This window comes from Egretta garzetta, unplaced genomic scaffold (assembly GCF_000687185.1).
Source record: "Egretta garzetta isolate BGI_Z169 unplaced genomic scaffold, ASM68718v1 scaffold283, whole genome shotgun sequence".
Taxonomy (NCBI): domain Eukaryota; kingdom Metazoa; phylum Chordata; class Aves; order Pelecaniformes; family Ardeidae; genus Egretta; species Egretta garzetta.
Genome location: NW_009259043.1, coordinates 102702 through 121260, shown reverse-complemented (window position 1 = coordinate 121260; position 18559 = coordinate 102702). Strand labels below are relative to the sequence as shown.

General features: G+C 38.7%; 1 protein-coding gene across 1 annotated transcript in view; it reads left to right on the top strand.

Annotated features, from left to right (window-relative positions):
• VPS4B (vacuolar protein sorting 4 homolog B) overlaps positions 1-17916 on the top strand; it is a 19155-nt gene extending 1239 nt beyond the window's left edge. The window contains exons 3-12 of the mRNA XM_035890578.1: positions 2120-2415; positions 3874-4024; positions 5288-5355; positions 8213-8332; positions 8592-8748; positions 10215-10363; positions 10539-10620; positions 12693-12912; positions 15281-15418; positions 17272-17916. Coding sequence (XP_035746471.1) covers positions 2120-2415; positions 3874-4024; positions 5288-5355; positions 8213-8332; positions 8592-8748; positions 10215-10363; positions 10539-10620; positions 12693-12912; positions 15281-15418; positions 17272-17373 — 1483 coding nt within the window. The 3' untranslated portion in view covers positions 17374-17916. The remainder of the gene's footprint in view (positions 1-2119; positions 2416-3873; positions 4025-5287; positions 5356-8212; positions 8333-8591; positions 8749-10214; positions 10364-10538; positions 10621-12692; positions 12913-15280; positions 15419-17271) is intronic.
• The last annotated feature ends 643 nt before the right edge of the window (positions 17917-18559 follow it).

Genomic DNA, 18559 nt, shown 5'->3' with positions numbered 1-18559 from the left:
CCTGACGCTCTCCTGGGAAGCACTGTGGCCTCTTGTGGCCTAGGCACATCGTTTGGCTTAGGTTTCTTCTGAGACTACTGCCTGTAGGAAATCCTCGCCTGTTCTGTTTCTCATTTCACGTTAACCCTCCAGCCGGGACAGCATAATCGCTTCTGTGACCGGTTGGCAAAACAGATCATTAATTACCAGTGTTAAAAGTAGTCCTATTCTCTTTGGCTGTTTTTGAACCACGATCGTCTCTGCAAACTCATTATGGCCATGAAACGCTTATACAGGCAAAGCTGGGAGAGATATCGCAGGGTCTAGAGTAAGAAGGAGAAAGAAACCTGTTTAAGCCGACATTCTTTCTGTGGGTGGTGTTCATCAAACCATCAGTCCGTGGCCTGATGAATACAGTTTGTGCCTCGTGGATAGTTAGAGTTGGTCAGCTGTGCCCTAGTGCATTGTTAGCAGTGCTCTTCATGACAGTAACAGGCTGATGATATAATGATGAAGATGCCTGCTGATGTAATGAGGTACTAGAGCTGAGAGTCTAGTACACAAGTAATAGGTTTCTGGGTATTTACAAACACATAGTTTACCAAAACCAGTCAATGCACAAAGTAGACTTTTTACTATTTCAGAGGAGCAGGGCTGCAACATGCCCCGTTTGCCCACAGTTCCGTTTTAGCAGGTGGTCTTTGCCATTTATTCTTTGGATTTAGTGTCGTATGTATCACCGCCTTTGTTGCACTGGATCCAGGAATCATTGGATTGTTCTGTGATAATTTAAGTCAGGGACTTAAGAACTTTAAGAAGAAAGTCACTTCTTTTTGGGTTCGTTTTTGCTCTTTTGCTGGAATTGAATGGTGCATAGAGGGGCCTAACGGAGCCAGCACAAGGTGAGCAGCAAGGAGGGGACTGCCCATTCGTACATAGTAAACTGGTTATCAGCTCCTGTCTCCTCCAAAAAGGAAAGACTAAGTTCTGTGCCAAAGAAACACGTGCTTACAGTGTTCCAACACTTGCCACAACATTGCTGTAGAGTCTGCTTTATGGGATCACTGTTTTTAAATAAATTACTCTCTGATTTCAGGTAGATCTGATGAGCTGATCTTTGCTTCCAAGACAGTGGCACAAAGCAGTAGAACGAGAGATTTCGCTGTTTCTTCTCTGACGGCTACTGTTTACTAGCTTTGTACACATCAGAGTGTCTGGATAGTGGCAAGAGTATCTGTACTAGAATGTCTAATGAAAACTCCTTGCTGCAGTTGAAACTCTCCACCTTGCTCCCCAACATTACCATAACCATCCTGAGCATACTAGCAATGTTTAGGAAAAGAAATTGACTGAATGTGGGAAAATACGTGTGGGCCTATAGAAGATTTACTTACTGTAGGTTAACCCTGGCTAAGTAACTGCCTTTTTTTAAACTTACATGAACTAGTTGTTCAAGCTGACAGTTTTAATTGTCCTGAAGTGGTATAGACATTCCAAGGAGCAAAGGGTAATAAAAGGTAATAAGCACTTGAAGAACAAAGGAATAACGGTGATACCAAGAAATCTACACTGTATGCAATACGATGGTTTAGATCACAGTCAGTTTGATTTGAAACTAGCTCAACAAACAAATCAAAAATCCATCCATAACTTCTCCTGCAACATTTCTTGATGCTTATCATTTGGGTATGTTTTCTGTATAGCAGGTTTTTTTTCCTCGCCCCCCGCCCCACACACACACTTTGAGTGGTAATTAGAATTTCTCCCTTAAGATATCAAGATCCTGAATCCTTCTAGAGAAGCCAAATAAATAGTCTTTGAAGCTGTCTCCCACACAGGGTTGGAAAAGTGATAGTGCTAGTTTCAGTGCAATGCAATCACGTACTTCCTGTATTGGCTCTGCTGTTAACAGGGTTTACTGATGTCATAACTCATAGTTCAAAGTGTCTGGGTCTGCGATGAAGAAACTTGGAATGGATTTCCAAATCTTTCCATAATAAATGCAAGACATTGGTAAGGAAAACTGCCTAGACAAACCGGTAGTAGTTCCAACGTAGTACACACAAACTTGTTCTTCTCACACTATCTTGTGTGCTAGTAAATTTCAGCAGTTTGTTAATCACTGTTCATAAAAGGGTAGAAATATTGTGTCATGTACAAAGCACCACCTAAGACTTGCAATCAGTTGCCTTCAACTCTTTGGGGTAAATGTCAAAGAGCAGAAAAACTGTCCATCAAAAAACAGTCAGAGCAACAGCTTAAAATGTCTCTTTGAGCATGCAAAATGCTCTCATGCAGCACTTAATTGTTTGCTTGTGTTACAGAAAGCAATAGACCTTGCTAGCAAGGCAGCGCAAGAAGATAAAGCAGGAAACTATGAGGAAGCTTTCCGTTTGTACCAACACGCTGTGCAGTATTTTCTCCATGTTGTTAAATGTAAGTGTAATGTATTGGATCATTAAGCAGGGTTTAGTAGTCAAATTGCCCAGAGTAATCTCTTATGTTGACAGCAGTATTTGAATTTTTACTTTCTTCATCACTTGATACTTGCTAATTGTAGTTTGACTGAGGTTGTATAGTTTGCAGCTTTTGCCTTTACTGCGTTGTGTGCTTGCTCTATTCTCGTAAGAAATCAGATTACTTTTTATTTTTGTTTTAGGGTTGTTTTTTTTTAAGACAGGCAGGGCTTTGCTCTCTCTCCTCTGGACTTCTGTAGCAATGTTTCAGGCTGGCCACTGCGCATGAAGAAGTGTGACAATAACTACAGAGATCCCTATATTTCCATTGTGCTGAAAACCACGTGTTGCACAAGAAGTCTTTGTTGTATCTACGGAGTGTTTTTTTGCTCCTTAACTCATGCCACTTGCCTTTCTACAACCTCACTGCTGACATTTTTTTGCTCCTTAATGTCGTAGTCTTACCATTCGTCTTGGCCAACAAAACGTGCGAGATGGATTTGTATGTTGTAATTTTTCTTCAGTTTCCATATTCTCATTATTTTATGCCTTTCTTTTCACACTTCTGTGTACCTTTTGCGTCATGTCCAGTGTTTGTATGCGAGGAGTGGGCTTTATTAATATACGTACAGCCCTAATCTAAGTAGGCTAGGGTTGCTTACCTGACATAAGGGCACTTAAAAATCTCCATGATTTGAAAAAAACCCACTTTTTTTATAGTCACAGAATCATAGGATCCTAGGTTGGAAGGGACCTCAACGATCATCTAGTCCAACCTTTCACTTAGGATAATTTGTGTTTATCACTTCCTATCCATTTATATCTTACAGGTATCAGAATATCATTTTCTGTGCTTTTAACAACACTAATGTACTTTTGGAAACTTAACATGTAAACCTAACATGTTACATTTTGATTGCTGATTTGAAATAGTGTAATAGTGACTAAGAGAACAGCATGGCTGTTGAACCACACTGAACTCTTTCAGATGTTTTATGTAATTTTTTTTCTTCATAAGGTGAACATCTTTTAGAATTAGCAGGCTATGGAAAAATAAAATGTTTCTAAATAAGAAATGCTCAGTGCAAGCAGCTTCTTGATGAGCTATTTTAGAAAAGGAGTTAAGACAATGTGTAGCAGCTTTAAAGGCTGACAGAAAAGCTTCCAGTGCCATTGTCCTTATTCCTTTACAGCCAAATTTTAAGCCAAAGCAATGTTCAGGTGTATATTTGATTTCTAGTAGGTGATGAGCTCCTTCCTGTCGCTTCTTTCCATGGTATAGCTGAAAAAATAAGTAGTTGAGGTGTTTGGTTATGTGGTGAGCCCTGAGAGAGGTATATCGATAAGAGATAAAGACAACAGAGATTTAGTCTTGTTTTCTGATTGATGCACGTGTGTTTTGCTGTTAACAAAGCATTGTTTCTCTTCAAACTCTTAGATGAAGCACAGGGTGATAAAGCAAAACAGAGCATTAGAACGAAATGTACAGAATACTTGGACAGAGCAGAAAAGCTGAAAGAATATCTGAAAAAGAGAGAAAAAACTGCACCAAAACCAGTTAAAGAGTCTGGTCCTACTGATGGAAAAGGGTATGTTTTTGGAGAAGGTAAAGCAAAATACTTCCTGAACTCAGCTTATTCTAAAATTCAGTTCTTCAAAGATTATTTTAACTAGTGTTTTTTAAATGCTTCAGGTGACAACTGATGCTGAAATACAGTGTGCTTAAAAGAAAAATAACATGAATTAGCATCACGGGCATTTCTGTGCTTGTTTACTGAAGTGTGTGAACAGTTGCATAGGAAATTCACTGAAGAATGAAAGCTGTTTCGGACTAACACATGCTTATCGGATTTAGTGGCAATGAGCCCGATGACCCTTAAAATTTTTCTACATGTAAATACTTACTAACTAGAAAATTCAGACTGATTACTGCGGCCTGAGTTTGATCGGTGTCACACTTCATAAGAGTTGCGAAGCTCTATGTAGGGTGAAGTTCTGTAAGATGGACTGAACCAGTCTAATGCCTTGCTGCTGCCTAGTCTCTCTGCTTTCCTTTTATTAGATTTGTTTTTCATTCTGCATATCAAGAGCTGAACAAGCAGAGCCACCTGAACAAGCACAGCCTCTTTTGCGTTTGCAGCTGCCTTTATAGGGATAGGAGAGGAAGAGTTCAGGATGATAGCTTCTGGTGGGATTGCCCTTTCTAGCAGTCCTGAACAGCTAGAGTTGCTCAACTGTCTCTTGAAACTTCACCTGATTTTCAGTCTCCTTCATTGTCTACTTGTCTCATCAGTTTTATTTTTTGAGCTATACTGTGTTCTGCTGGTTTATAATAGAAGGAGTTGGTAATATCACAGAGGCTACATGTATTTTCATGATCGCCACTGCAGTTGTTTGCTATCTAGTCTGCTTTTTTTTTCCTTTAACTTCCTATTTCCTTTGCTCTGACAAGACGAGGGTGTAGAGTTTCACAGTACTAGATGGAATTGACCAAGTCCTAGTGCAGTTCCAGATAGGGGATAAGTGCCAATGTCTACAAATAAACCATTTTAGTGCTTCCATGTTGCTCGATATAAGGGCTTTTGTTTCCTAGAGGCTGGCTCAAAGCACATGGAAGTGTGTTAAGAGGGCTCAGACCCATAAGAGGAAGTTGAAAAGGTGAGGAGAGTGAATTAGAAAGAATGTGGTGTAGGAAAGCAGGCATACAATTTTTTGAACTTGTAGAGATCTAAATGCATCTTGAGGTTTCTTTCATTCCTGGTGTGTTTTTCTGCTTTTTACATTCTGATTTTTATCCTAAGACAGCAGTCTCTTTTATTGTATTTCAACATTTTTTCTTGTTTCCAAATCAGGAATGACAGTGATGGGGAAGGGGAGTCAGAGGATCCGGAAAAAAAGAAGCTACAGAATCAACTTCAAGGTAATTTTGAAGCATCCTTTTCTTTTAATAGGGGTGGCTTCAGTCAAGCAAATTCCTATATTTTTGCTGCCTAAATGTTGTGGATTAACTTACTGTCTGTAAATGGCTCAACTCTTCACGTACAAAAGCATAGTCTTTATGGAAGTATGGGTTTGTGTGCCATGAAATTATACAGTGACTATGTTGAACTTTATCTCCTATACCCTGTGCTTTACATTAAAATTGTACCATTTATCAGGATAGCATTTTCCAAAAGAAGTTGCAGGATCCTAGGTACCTATTGGCTAAAGTGAATCAGTATTTTTTACTCTTAAGTGCATTAGAGTATTGCCTAGAGGCTAAGGTAACAGACATGATACAGACACTTAGTGTAAGCAGGACCTTTTGCTCGAGTTTAGGAGTTGAGAATATGGATTCTTGCTTGTTTATAGTAACAGGCAGCGTCTTCTCATATGAAGTGATGATGCTGTCCCAGTTGAGTAACATAATAGTTTGGGTTTTTGAACTCAAATGCTGAATACAGCCAGTGATGCAATGTATAGCAGCTACCAATAGTTTTGTACACAGTAAAAAAGAGGCTTTGTTTGATATTTATTACCCTTTAATGGTGAAGAATTGTTCAGAGCTTCCCTGCCAGAAGGTGCTTATGTATTTGAAGAAGCTTCATTGTTCTCCCTGTATTTTTCAGCGTAACAAAGATCAAATGCATTTACCAGATCTCTGTGTAATTTCAGGAGCTATTGTATCATGTTTGGAAACTGTGCTATTGTTTTTCTGCTTCTCTACACATTTATTTAATCCTATGCACAGTTCTATGGAGCAGTTTCCCGTATTTTAAACTGACGTAATGATGAGCAGTGGACTCTTATCCTGTCTCTCACTATAAAGACTTCGTTTCTTCCCACATGAATCTGACCTTCAGTTCTTACTTCAAGAAATAGTTTCTTGCACCCACCACTTCTTTGATACTTTCTAGAAAATGACAGCGTTCTTGCTTATACATTTGATTGCTTGAAAGTCTGCGGTGCAGGATCCTTGGTACCTTTAAACTTAACACAGGAGTGTGTTACTCAGATAATACAAGCTCTGGGCAGCCCTTCAAATTACTCACCTTCATTTTGCTTCACACAAAAGCCACGGAAATTTCCTGTATTTAATTTTGCTGCCTTGTTACTCTTAGCTGACTTTGCCTTATGGAACTTTCCCAAATCTATGGGTATTTATCAAGATTTTAATTATAATAGCAACTTGGCTTATTGTGGGAGAAGTAACCAGTAACATTCAGACTGGATTGTAGTTATCATGTACTCTAGTTTAGAATTTTAAAGGCCTTTTGCACTCTATTGCTTAATCTTCCGGCTATTAATTTACACCTACAAAATTAGGAAGCCTACGATTCCAGTTCCATTTGTGTCCTGGTACAGGTGATCTCTTAGAGTGCAGTAATTTCAGTTACCATGGTATTTCTGGTGCAGATAATGCTGGTATTTCAACTTTGAAATAATCTCCTGTTCCTATCTGAACGTTTACCTGTTCTGCTAATTATTTTAGACATGGAGCACATAGTTCTGTTTACTTTAAGAAAAAACTGAGATGTAGTCAACCTACCAAAAGAATTCAATGCATCGGAAGTGGGTGGTTGAATTAATTCCAGGATACAGATTGCAAGCTAAGACAGTTTGCAATCTCTTTAACATTTTTAACGTCTTTAACAATATGATGTTGCTTTTGGACTCAATTGTTATCAGAAATTGTTACTTTCAATCTGATGGAAAAGGAATGCAGCAAAAGAAAAAAATCTCAGAGAAGATACTTAAAAAGTAAGCAAGTGTTATTTGCTTTATTCATTAGCCAGTGAGTAACAGTAAATTTTCAATCCTGTAGAAGCCTTAAATTACTTCAGTGTTCTTAAGGCATAAGGTGAAAGCGTCAAGAAAATAGCTGGTGAAAGCCAATTGTGAAATCATAGAAAAATCCTTGTAGAGAAATAGGGCGATTGAAACTTCCAGTGTGTTTGAGTATTTAGATAAATATTGGCTTGGTTGGTGTTTGTTCATCTGAGAAAATTTCACTTACCTTTTGGATTTGCCTTGGCTAGGATTACAAGGTCTAATATTCAGTCACTAGCTCAGATCCAAGTTGTCCCATCTAAAAGCAGTCAAGACAAAATGATTTTTAGCATGTCAGACTAATCAGTCTGAAGAGAAGGCTAAATTACAGCTCAGTTGGCTAAAATCAAGCTGAACTTGTTGATGGAGCAAGGTGAGACTTGGTGATAAACTTTGAGAGAACATGGCTGCACTCAGAAGATACTTCTGCAGCTAAGCAGGCCCCGTATAACCTTTATGATGCTTTCAGCCCTGGCTCTCAAATCTCTTTGCCATTAGATGGTCCAGTTGTTTGCTGCACATCTGGACATACCCAACAAGTTACTTCATCTGCTGGAGAATCTTATAAATCCTGGGCTAGCGCAGCTACATTCAAATTTTTCAGGAAATACAATGGTGGTATAGTGAGGGCATGGTTCCTGGATACCTATTAAACAAGGTACTCACCTGTGACTACTAAATGCATGTCTGCTGACCAGTTATGGACTAGCTTTGACCATTGCCAGACTTCTACTAACTCTCGAGTATTCTGGTTATCTATGGCTTACTGCGGTAAAACAGTGCAACAGATTTCTGTAGAAATAACATCAATCTGACTAACAGTATTCAGTGTTTATATCCACTTAGGAATGCCTTGGGTTTATTCATGGGCATAGATTTCTTAATTATTATTTTTTTTCCAAAATGGAATTTGTTGAAGTTGTGAAAAGATAATGTGCATCACTAATTTATACAATCTTCTCTTACAGGAGCAATTGTTATGGAGCGACCAAACGTCAAATGGAGTGATGTTGCTGGCCTTGAAGGTGCCAAAGAAGCACTTAAAGAAGCAGTGATCTTGCCCATTAAATTTCCACACCTGTTTACAGGTTAGACTTACAGCATTTATTTGCTATTGGCCAGTCAGGACCAGCACTGGGGTCTGAGAAGAGTGTTATGCCAATGTATTGGAGACTCAGGCTGAGCTCTTAACATTGTGATCCATTTGACATTTGAGATTGTGATCCATTTGACAGAAGTTTCATGGGTAGATGTGGAAATTTTCTGAGTAAATTAGAGGGCCTTCATTAGAAAAATAGGTTCAGTCTTTCTGCTGTATTTTGAAGACTGCTGGTTTCTCTCTTGCAGGAAAGAGAACACCTTGGAGAGGGATTCTCCTGTTTGGACCACCAGGAACAGGAAAGTCTTATTTAGCAAAAGCTGTGGCAACAGAAGCAAACAACTCTACCTTCTTCTCAGTATCTTCCTCTGACCTTGTCTCAAAATGGTTAGGTGAAAGTGAAAAGTAAGTTGGAGTTGCCAGAGGTCCAGGAAAACATTGGCAAGAAGAAATTAATATAGATCTAGATAAGTTGCTTTAAAGAAATTGAATTTAAGGAAAGTCATGTCTTTTTAAAAACAAACTTCAGGTGTTTCTATGCTTCATGCTGCAGTGCCATATAAAGATACCATCATGTGCTGCCTTCTGTGCTGCTGTGCTCAAGGTAGTTTTTAAAGCTAGCTCAGGAAGGTTTCAGGAGCACCGTGGAGCTCATTCGCCTTCTGAACTAAGCTGTGATTGCACACTACGTCAGTCTGAAGCGTTGGGGTGCTCTGCCTCTTGGCATCTTGCCGCTCATCTGTCCCAGCAGCTGTGCAGTTAACATGTGGCATTTCTTTGTCCTTATAGAGGTGTTTTCTCTTTAGGGATAAAGAGAAAACAAATTTCAAACAAAATCTGGAAGACATTGCAAAAATAGGTTGAAGGAGAGGAGCAGCCATGAAAGAAAATTTCATGGTTCCCCATGCTAACTCTTTGTTTGTTACTATGTGATATGTGAAGAAGACCAGGAAGCCTGAAGTGACATGTTGGCTGCAATCTAGAAGTGCAGGAACTTGTTCGTCTAGGCTTCCAATTAAGGTTTCCTGAATTAAGAGAAAGCTCTGGGTTTGTTGTACAGAAAGGGCTTTCATACAATGATAAGAATACATGTCAAAACCATGCTTTAATAGTTTGAAGTGTGGGACAAGTGAGCAACACTGTTTAAAGTTGATAGGATGAGGAAGAAAGACCATTAGATAAAGTGTTTGAACTGGGTTTTTTTTCCCCAAAAGCTGGAAGCCTTAAGGTGCTTTTCTTCTGTTGCAAAAGGAAGACAGAACTGGAGTCCAGCTTGGCATTTTTTCTGTTTGACTTCATCTGAGACTCTGGCCTTAGATTTAGTGCTGGTAATGTGAAGAATTTCCCAGCATGTTCCTATTTATTTCCCTTTTTAATTTGGTAAAATGTGTTAATAAGATATGGCCAGGTGGTTTGTTTTTTTTTTGCAAACCAACTTTTCTTGTCATATGAGAAGTATTTAGTAAAGTTGTATAAAGTAAACGCACATGTTATTTCTTATGAAATCTCTAGAGTTAATCTCATTAGGTTACAAATATTAAGTAAGAGAAAGCCATGTTCTTTTGAATCTGTCTAGAGCAGTGGTTTTGTATAGTCCAGGCTGTCTTGTAGAAATGTAAATCAAAAAAAGGTCTTTTTCTTGCAAAACCAGGCCTGTAGTACTCTTAAGATGTTTCACCTCCTTTTATGCTGGACTATCTCGTTCGGTTTAATGCTGAGTCTTGGAGCTGGAAGGATGTTATATCTCTGTCCAGCTTTATGTTAATACTTTTTTGAGCTTTTTCTAAAGGAAGCGACTGTATCATAATGGTAAGTTATGTGTTTTTACTGGTGTAATCATTAAGATAACTGAAGTTGTTTCTTTTTTTAAGATTAGTGAAAAACTTGTTCCAGCTTGCCAGAGAAAACAAACCTTCTATTATCTTCATTGATGAGATAGATTCCCTCTGCGGGTCAAGAAGTGAAAATGAAAGTGAAGCTGCTAGACGGATAAAAACAGAATTTCTAGTCCAGATGCAAGGTAAGTCTACTTGGTTTTCAGAATCAGTGAAAGGAATTACAGGCCCGTATTTTAAGCGTAGCTTGCATGAGAACACTAAAAAGATCTACAGTTCCACCCTGTTAAATTTTGGCAGCATTTTAAAATAGTCTCTGTTTATCATCTAAACGATGAAATTATTTCTGCCCTGTTATAGGGGTTGGTGTTGACAATGAAGGAATCTTGGTCTTAGGAGCAACAAACATACCCTGGGTTTTGGATTCTGCTATCAGGAGACGGTATGGTGGCATTTTTTTCATGGTATGAAATTTGCAACTGTTGTGAGGGTTCAGTCTGAGACTACTTGAGGTAGTAATCCAGCTCATGTTTGCAGACGTGGCTAATGTTCTACAACTCAATTCCATGAGATGGAGTGAGCCAAACTAATAGCCCCTTGCCCCTGTAAAGAGGTAGGTTGCTCACTCTTATATTGGCCCTGTAGTTAATTTGATCTCTTGGTTAACTGATTGTGCTGGAGCAAGCAGAAAACTATCCTGTTTCCTTGTTGGTTGGTTTTCTGGTGGGCTTGGAGGATGAGTTACAAAATGTGAATCTTGGAAGAGCAAGAGCGGGGTAGAGCTTTCCTTTTCAGCTGTTAACAAACTGTTGAAAAGCTTGAGTTATTTCATGGAAATGTAGCCTTATGTTACACAGAAACACCATGTTTCTCTACTGGTCAGGCATAATCTGTGGTCTTTCAGTGCATGTTTTAATAGCTTTTTTTGTAGATAAAGGGCTTCCATACTTGTATCTAATTAGCTGAATATTTCTCTGAGCTGCAGAGTGGCAGAGGACGAACACAGCTATGTGCCAAGTATGATTATGTTGTGATGTGGACACAGCTTGGATAATGGTAGTTTCTGTAGGCTAAAGAAACATTAGCTTTTTGTGACTGTCACTGACTTTCATTCATATGCTTAATTCAAGCTGGCCATACTTTGATTGGGGGTTGGACCAGGTGACCTCCAGAGGCCACTTCCAACCTGTACGACTGTAGTTTTGTGTGACACATATCTAGAGGTGATGCTTTTAAAGTCATTCTTAAGTCATTCTTGAAATTCCAGCTCTGGAGGCCACACTACAAGACTGACATGGACCTGACAGAGTGGGTCCAGAAGGGGGCCATGAAAATGATCAGAGGGCAGGAGCACCTCCCCTGTGAAGAAGGGTGGAGGAAGTTGAGGGTGTTCAGCCTGGAGAAGAGAAGGCTACAGGGAGACCTTATTCCAGCCTTTCAAGATGTAAAGGGGGCTTACAATAAAGAGGGAGAGGTGGTGGGTTTTGGCTTTGGTTGGTTTGTTTGGTTTTTTTTTTTAACAAGGCCTGCAGTGACAGGACAAAGGGCAGTGGTTTTAAACTGAAAGAGGGTAGGTTTAGGTTGGACATAAGGAAGAAATTTTTCACGATGAGGGTGATGAGACAGTGGAACAGGTTCCCCAGAGAAGTTGTGGGATGTCCCATCATTGGAAGTGTTCAAGGTCAGGCTGGAATGAACTCTGAGCAGCCTGCTCTAGTGGAAGATGTCCCTGCCCATGGCAGGGTGGTTGGACTAGATGACCTTTAAAGGTCCCTCCCAACCCAAACCATTCTCTGATACTCTGCAGTGTGGAACAGTAGCTCTCTAACTCTTGTCCGTAACACTTAAAGGAACTTGTACAACAATGGCAGTAATCAAATTAAATTGTTGTGGATTTGGCCTACTTTGTCAGGTTAATTGTGTTATAAAGAATTTGGAGTTACTCTTTTGTCGGTGGGAAGTAATCCCCACTGTGAGAACAGATGCTGCTTCAAAGGAAGAACTGCAGTTATCAACGTTTTCTACTGACAACCGTATTGAGAATATTACTTCAAATTTGCTTCCAACTATGAAGTTTTCTTTTATTTAGTTGGAGACTGTAGAAAGTGGTTGTGTCAGCTTGTTATCGGGCAGTTCTTTTTTTGAGTGTGAAAACTGTTCAAATATACTTCAACACTTAAAGACTTTTTTCCCCTCAATTTTTTCTTTTAAAACACAAACTCTGCTAGAGTGAATCTGGCAAAACTTCAGTCTGAATTAAAAATCTTTGTCATGAAAAGGAAGTAATTATATTCTGGACGTTAGCTTATGCTAGCTACAGTATTATTTATGAGAACAGGTTGTTGAATATTTGCCTTAGTTTTTTTTTTTTTTAAAGGTTTATAATACTGAAACTGCTTCTTTCTAATATTGTTAGGAACAAGCTATATACTTATTTGCATAAGCTTCTTTCCCCTGTGCACCTGCATGAGATAGGCATCTGTGGAACATTTTGGCTTTTCTTTTTTAAACCAGCTTTGAGAAGCGTATTTATATTCCTTTACCTGAAGACCATGCCAGGGCTGCAATGTTCAAACTTCACCTCGGGTCAACTCCAAATCTCCTAACGGAATCAGATTATCGAGAGCTTGGAAAGAGAACTGATGGCTATTCCGGTGCGGATATCAGCATCATTGTACGTGATGCACTGATGCAGCCTGTTAGAAAAGTGCAATCAGCTACTCACTTTAAAAAAGTAAGTAGGAATCAAAAATTTTTTGAGGTATTTCATCTTGATTTGAATTCCTTGCAAGTAAACTGAATTTGGTTTTGGGTAATACTGCACGCTTATGAACGTCCTTTTTATAAACCAGGGAAGAACTTGGGTATTCCTCCTCCTTTTTTTTTCTTTTTTTTTTTTTTTTTTTTTTTTTCCCTTCCCCCATCCTCCCTCCCCATCCACCATAAGTCTGGTGGAGCCAGTTTCTGGGTATTCATGCTGTGTAATCCAAGCTCTGATGACTCTTCATGTCTCTAGGTAGTGTTAAAAGCATTCAGTTTGAAGTTTGACTTAAATGGGAATGTTGCAGAAGTGCTCTTTTTCTGGATAGAGTTATGTGGTTCTTCGTGTATTTCTAATGTGTTGAAATAAACGTATCACTCATCCACATGGGAACAGATGGATTATGATGATGCACATTCTCCTTATTTGGCATATTTTTCAAACTGAAAACTTAAGGTTCTTGTAAAGTTCTGGTAAAAACATTGAATCAATGTTACTTGAGACAGTAGTAAAGATGCAAGACAACCCAGCAAGGTCTGTCATTTCACTGGGCAGTCAAGGTATTCTGCAGAGGTTTTTGCTGCTGTAAAGGGAAGCTTTCATTTTGTTGTTCCTTAAAATAGTAGGTATGGGGTTGGGTAAGGTAGGAAGAATTTTAGATCATGTAATTTGTAGCAGTTCTTGGTCATCCCAGTTACAATTACAACTTTTTTTACCAGTAGAAGGGTAGCCTGACGTAGAAGGATTAAGGGCCCTAGCCTAAACAGTTACTGTAATTTTTAATTGAAGATAGGCTTTTTTTTTTCCCATGTAGTTTCTTCCAAGGAACACATTAAGAGGAAGATTCTAAGAAAAAGGAACACTTAAATCCTATATGGTCCAGAATATGAGAGGGTTACATAAGTTTCCAGAGCCTGCATTGAGGAAACCTTTGTCAACTTTGTACCCTGTCATTTTGATGAGGGGGAAAAATAACCCACATTTTAAAGGGTTTTTGAGGAGCTTTTCCCCCTTTAAAAAGAAAATTGGTATTTTGAAACACTGATTTTGTAAGTTTCTACTGGGGGCAACTCAGCAGTAACACTGTGATGTCAACCGTATTTGTTTAAAAATAAGCAACTGGTTTGATCTGTCAAAGATTTTCTAGATGCTTCCTTCCCTGAAGTATTTATCCATTGGTGACTTTGTCAATGACATTTCTGGCTAAAGGCTGTTATGTTTTAGCCTTTCATTCAAATTTGGAAGAATCTGAGGCACGGAGCAATGAAATAACCCCACTTGTCACAGTTTGTGGAGCAACCCAAAAGGAATTCTTACCTCCTCTCTCTTTTGCCCCAAGAAAGGAAGGAAAAAAACCCCACAACTGCAGTACTTCGAGGGCTCTGACATTAAGCCAAGTTGATTCCACTTGTGGTGTTAGTACTTTAATTGGATGCAATTTCCTATTTTTATAAGCAAAATCTTAGCTTTATTATTTGCATCATAACAGACGACTTGCCCCAGTTCAGCAGTGCTTTCCTCGCTTATTACTAATTCATTGTAAACCACTCCTTGCTCTGTGGGATAATACAGGTTTGTCAGAGTGCATTTTGAGTATTACAGTCTGTGCTCTTCAGCGTAGTGTTTTAAATGCAGTTTGGAATAGTAAATCCAGTTCTCTGCTGTTAGGAATAGCCAGTTAGTGTGTCATCTTTCAATCTTCGCGTATGTTTTGAGTTCCTATGGATGCGTGATGCTTCAGGTAACAGTGATCTTGCAGAAAAGGAACAGACAACTGGTGCAGCTCTTTCGGGTCTGTCTGTGTGTCTGGAAAAAAAGGATAGTTTCTGTACTCCCACTAGATGGCCCTGTTTTCTAGCGAGTGCTGCTGAGGTGGTGTCAGAAAAGGTGCTGAGAACTTTGTAGTGCACTGTGTCCAAGATTAAAAAGCCATCTCTGGCTTCTTGACATGAGGTGCACTCAAGGATAATTATTGAGAAGTTTTTAGAAAGCTGTTAACCAATGGTGAATGGACTCCCAAAGTGACCAGGGACTAAGAAGGGTGGTCTCCATCTAGATTTCCTGGCATGTTAGTTTTCCACAGAAATCCTCAACCTTAGGAGGAAGCGGCTGCTGGGATTTGACCTGATGCGAATATAAGTATCTGCCTACAGCTGCATGTTTTCAAAGTGAATGATGCCAGTACGTTTATACAATTTCTCTTTCACAGGACGTGTCTTCCCAATGGGTGGGACACCTGCATAAAATCAAGGAATGTTTTTGCTCTAAAGATGCTGTTCAGCTTCTGGTTTTTGTCTTTAAAATTAAAACTCGTATAAACTGAGTATTTTCTTACTTTTAGGTAAAAGGACCATCACTGTCTAATCCAAATATGATGGTAGATTTGTTCACCCCTTGCTCTCCAGGTGATCCTGAAGGCATAGAAATGACATGGATGGAGGTTCCAGGTGATAAATTACTGGAGCCTCAAGTTTCCATGGTAGGTAATCTTCTGTAGCATTCTTGCTTTATAGACCTCTGAAAAGACTTTAAGGTAAAGACTCTTTTTCAAATGGTTATGCAAGGCAATTGGATGAGTTGTTCTTGTTTTCAGAAATGCTGGACATACCAGATAACATTTGAATTCCCAACACACAGTGCTACAGTACAGCATCTTTGTGAAAAAGCCAGCTCTCTATCCCTGATAAGCATTTCTTTCTTTTTGTTGTCATCTGCTGGCATGCAGCTGCTGTCCTTTCATCCACAGACAGCATCTGGCTCTTCTACTGTTTTTTCACTTTTATTCATTTAAAACCTTCAGAATTCCTGCCCCATTATGTGCTTCCTTTCTATCACTCTGTAGCATTAATATTGATACTGGGAAACGGAAAATTCAGAGAAAACTGGGAAGTGAGTGCTGTGGGTAAATATTGCCCATGAAATAAATGCAAGCATAAACAATAAAATGTAAAAAAGATGGTGGATGTAATGGTAGTTTTGGTTAAATTTCATCACAGGTGATAACAGCTCTTCCAGCTGTCTTTTTTGTGCGTGTTAAAATACTTGCTTTGGGCTAGGGAATAAAATACGTCTTTTTAAGACAAATTGACACTTTACTTCACTGTTTAAAAAAAAATTGCTGGACAATCATTCTGTATTTTTCTCCAAGAGCAACAAAAGAAGATTCTGAATTTAATGTTTGAGGGAAGGACTTGATACCAAATTTGTGCTGCTGTCAGTTCTTGTGTGCAAACAGTCCTGTAATGAATAGAAGAAATCAGTGTTTTTCATGGGAATCACAAACCTCTCAAACAGTAGGCACTGCTTTGTAAATATAACGTCACTGTATTTCAGAAAAGAATTTTCTGTGCATATTTACACAGAGGAAGCACAAAAGGATGTATGCAGGTGTAGGCCTGCCCTAAAATTTCTGCCTGCATGGTCTAAGCGGATTTTTAATCAATCTTTCCTGGCATTAAGCATAACAATTCCTTGTGTGCTCCTAATGGTACCTGGGTTCTGATGCACTATAGTTGCATAGGCGGTTCAGTGTCCAAAATCAGTTCTTGCCCTTAAAAAGATCAGGCTTTAATTCTTGCTAAGCAGGGTATCTCTAGTCTGATGAGACAAATCTCCAGTCTAGAAAATAATCATGTTAACTTTTGCTTTTACCCATGATTTTGTGGTAATACGAGGGTTAGACATCTGCTTTTTTCAGTTGCCTTTGGCTAGGACTTGATTTGGTTTTCTTGCCCCTTTTTATTCATAGGGTGTTTTAGCTGCTGGTTTCAACTTCATAGACCTGTGATTTTTCTGAACTCCATTTTCTAGTATCTAAATATTTATCTAGGAAATTGACTGAATTGAAGAGACAGAAATTACCAGTCATGAACAGTAAAACTTCACTAGAGATGAATCACAAATTACTGTTCTATATTGTTGGACTATGAAGAGTACATGGGGACATCTGATTATTTTCCACTTTAAACTGCTGTAGGTAAAAATGTATTGAAAATAGTAACTGACCAAAAAAAAAAGGAAATTCAGTTCTTTTCGGTAGAAAGAGATGAATAAAACTTGAATGGATGAGTGGCTTAAACCTCAACCTGAGCTTGTGGTTTCGTTATTAGAAAACTCGCTGACAGTTGTCTGTCTTCACAGAGTTAAAATGCTGCCTCTGGGCAGAAATGTTGAGGCTTATTTAGTTTTGTGTAAATGGGCGTTCCTGTGGTCATCTTGTTTTAATGCATATTTGTCTTGGCAACAAGGTTGTTAGCCGTGGCACTATACTTGTTTCTGAAAATCTTGTTTTCTTTCTTTCTTTTTTTTTTTTTTTTTTTTCTCTCCTGACAGGCTGATATGCTCAGGTCACTAGCTAGCACAAAGCCAACAGTTAATGAACAGGACCTGGAGAAGTTAAAGAAGTTTACAGAAGACTTTGGTCAGGAAGGCTAAACCAAAGATACGTGTGGAGCATTAGAACTTTTTTTTTTCTTTCTTAAGTATTCTTGTGTCTTTATTGATGGCACTTCAAATAAATGCCAATAAAATCACTCTTACTTTGCAGAAGGAATAGAAGATACCTTTGCAAAGACCCTTAAGCTTTTGTATTGTATTGTTTTCCTCAGATGTCTATTAAATGTCTTCTATTGAAAAAATAATACAAAAATACAATTTTAGGGTGAGACAGCAAAGTGATGTGGTAAAGTCTATGAAATACTAGAAAACTTTACATGATTAGTTTGATCTTAGGTATTATATTAGACCTGGGTACAACTGAGTTTTAAATTCCCAGTAGGCTCACAAAACCCTTTTTTGAGGGGTGGAAGAGAACGTATTTGTCGGGTGTTTTCAATCTCAATCAGCCTACATATTAATTGCTCTCATTTCATTTAGGAAAAGGCAACAAGATTTGCTAATCAAGCATACTGCAAGCATGGGTTTGCTGTTAAAATGAGAAAGAAAACACTGAGGATTAGACTACATGGGCCAGTACTTTGTTTAAATACTGATGGAACTGGTATTTGGCTTTTTCTGCTGTGCTGTGTTAAAACTTTGCCTTAAACAGCAAGCTTTTGTTTTTAACTCTACTGGCTGATACACACCTGTCATGATGCAATTTAGTAAAAGTTTGTTAAATGCAAGTATGTCGGAAGGTTTTTTTTGCTGGCTGCTCTTGTTTTTTGTTGGTTTTTTTTTTTTAAATTGGATTTACTTTCTGCAGGAGTTTGACTGAAGTTAGAAAAAAAGCATTAGCAATATCCTGTAAGATTCCACATGTCAAGGCTGGCAAGGTATAGGTAGTCTTTGGAGATTGTATGGGAGGTATTTTGGGAAATAGTGTACTCTCGCATGCGAGGGGAGTATAACATGTTTTAGCCACAGACTTCCCAGTGATAATTCAACTCCAAACCCTACTGATACCTGTTGCATATAGGTTACATCAATTTAGTGCTTAAACTTTGAGAGAAGGCTGGCACTTTAGTACAGAAGTAGCACTTCCATTGATCTTTTTCTGAAGAACTACGAATTGAGATGTGCCTGAATGTAACTTACAACACTACAGTGTCAGCATTGAGTTTGTGCCTTGTAAGTTTGCACTGGCTGTAGATACAAAACATCATTAGGATTCCTAGAATAC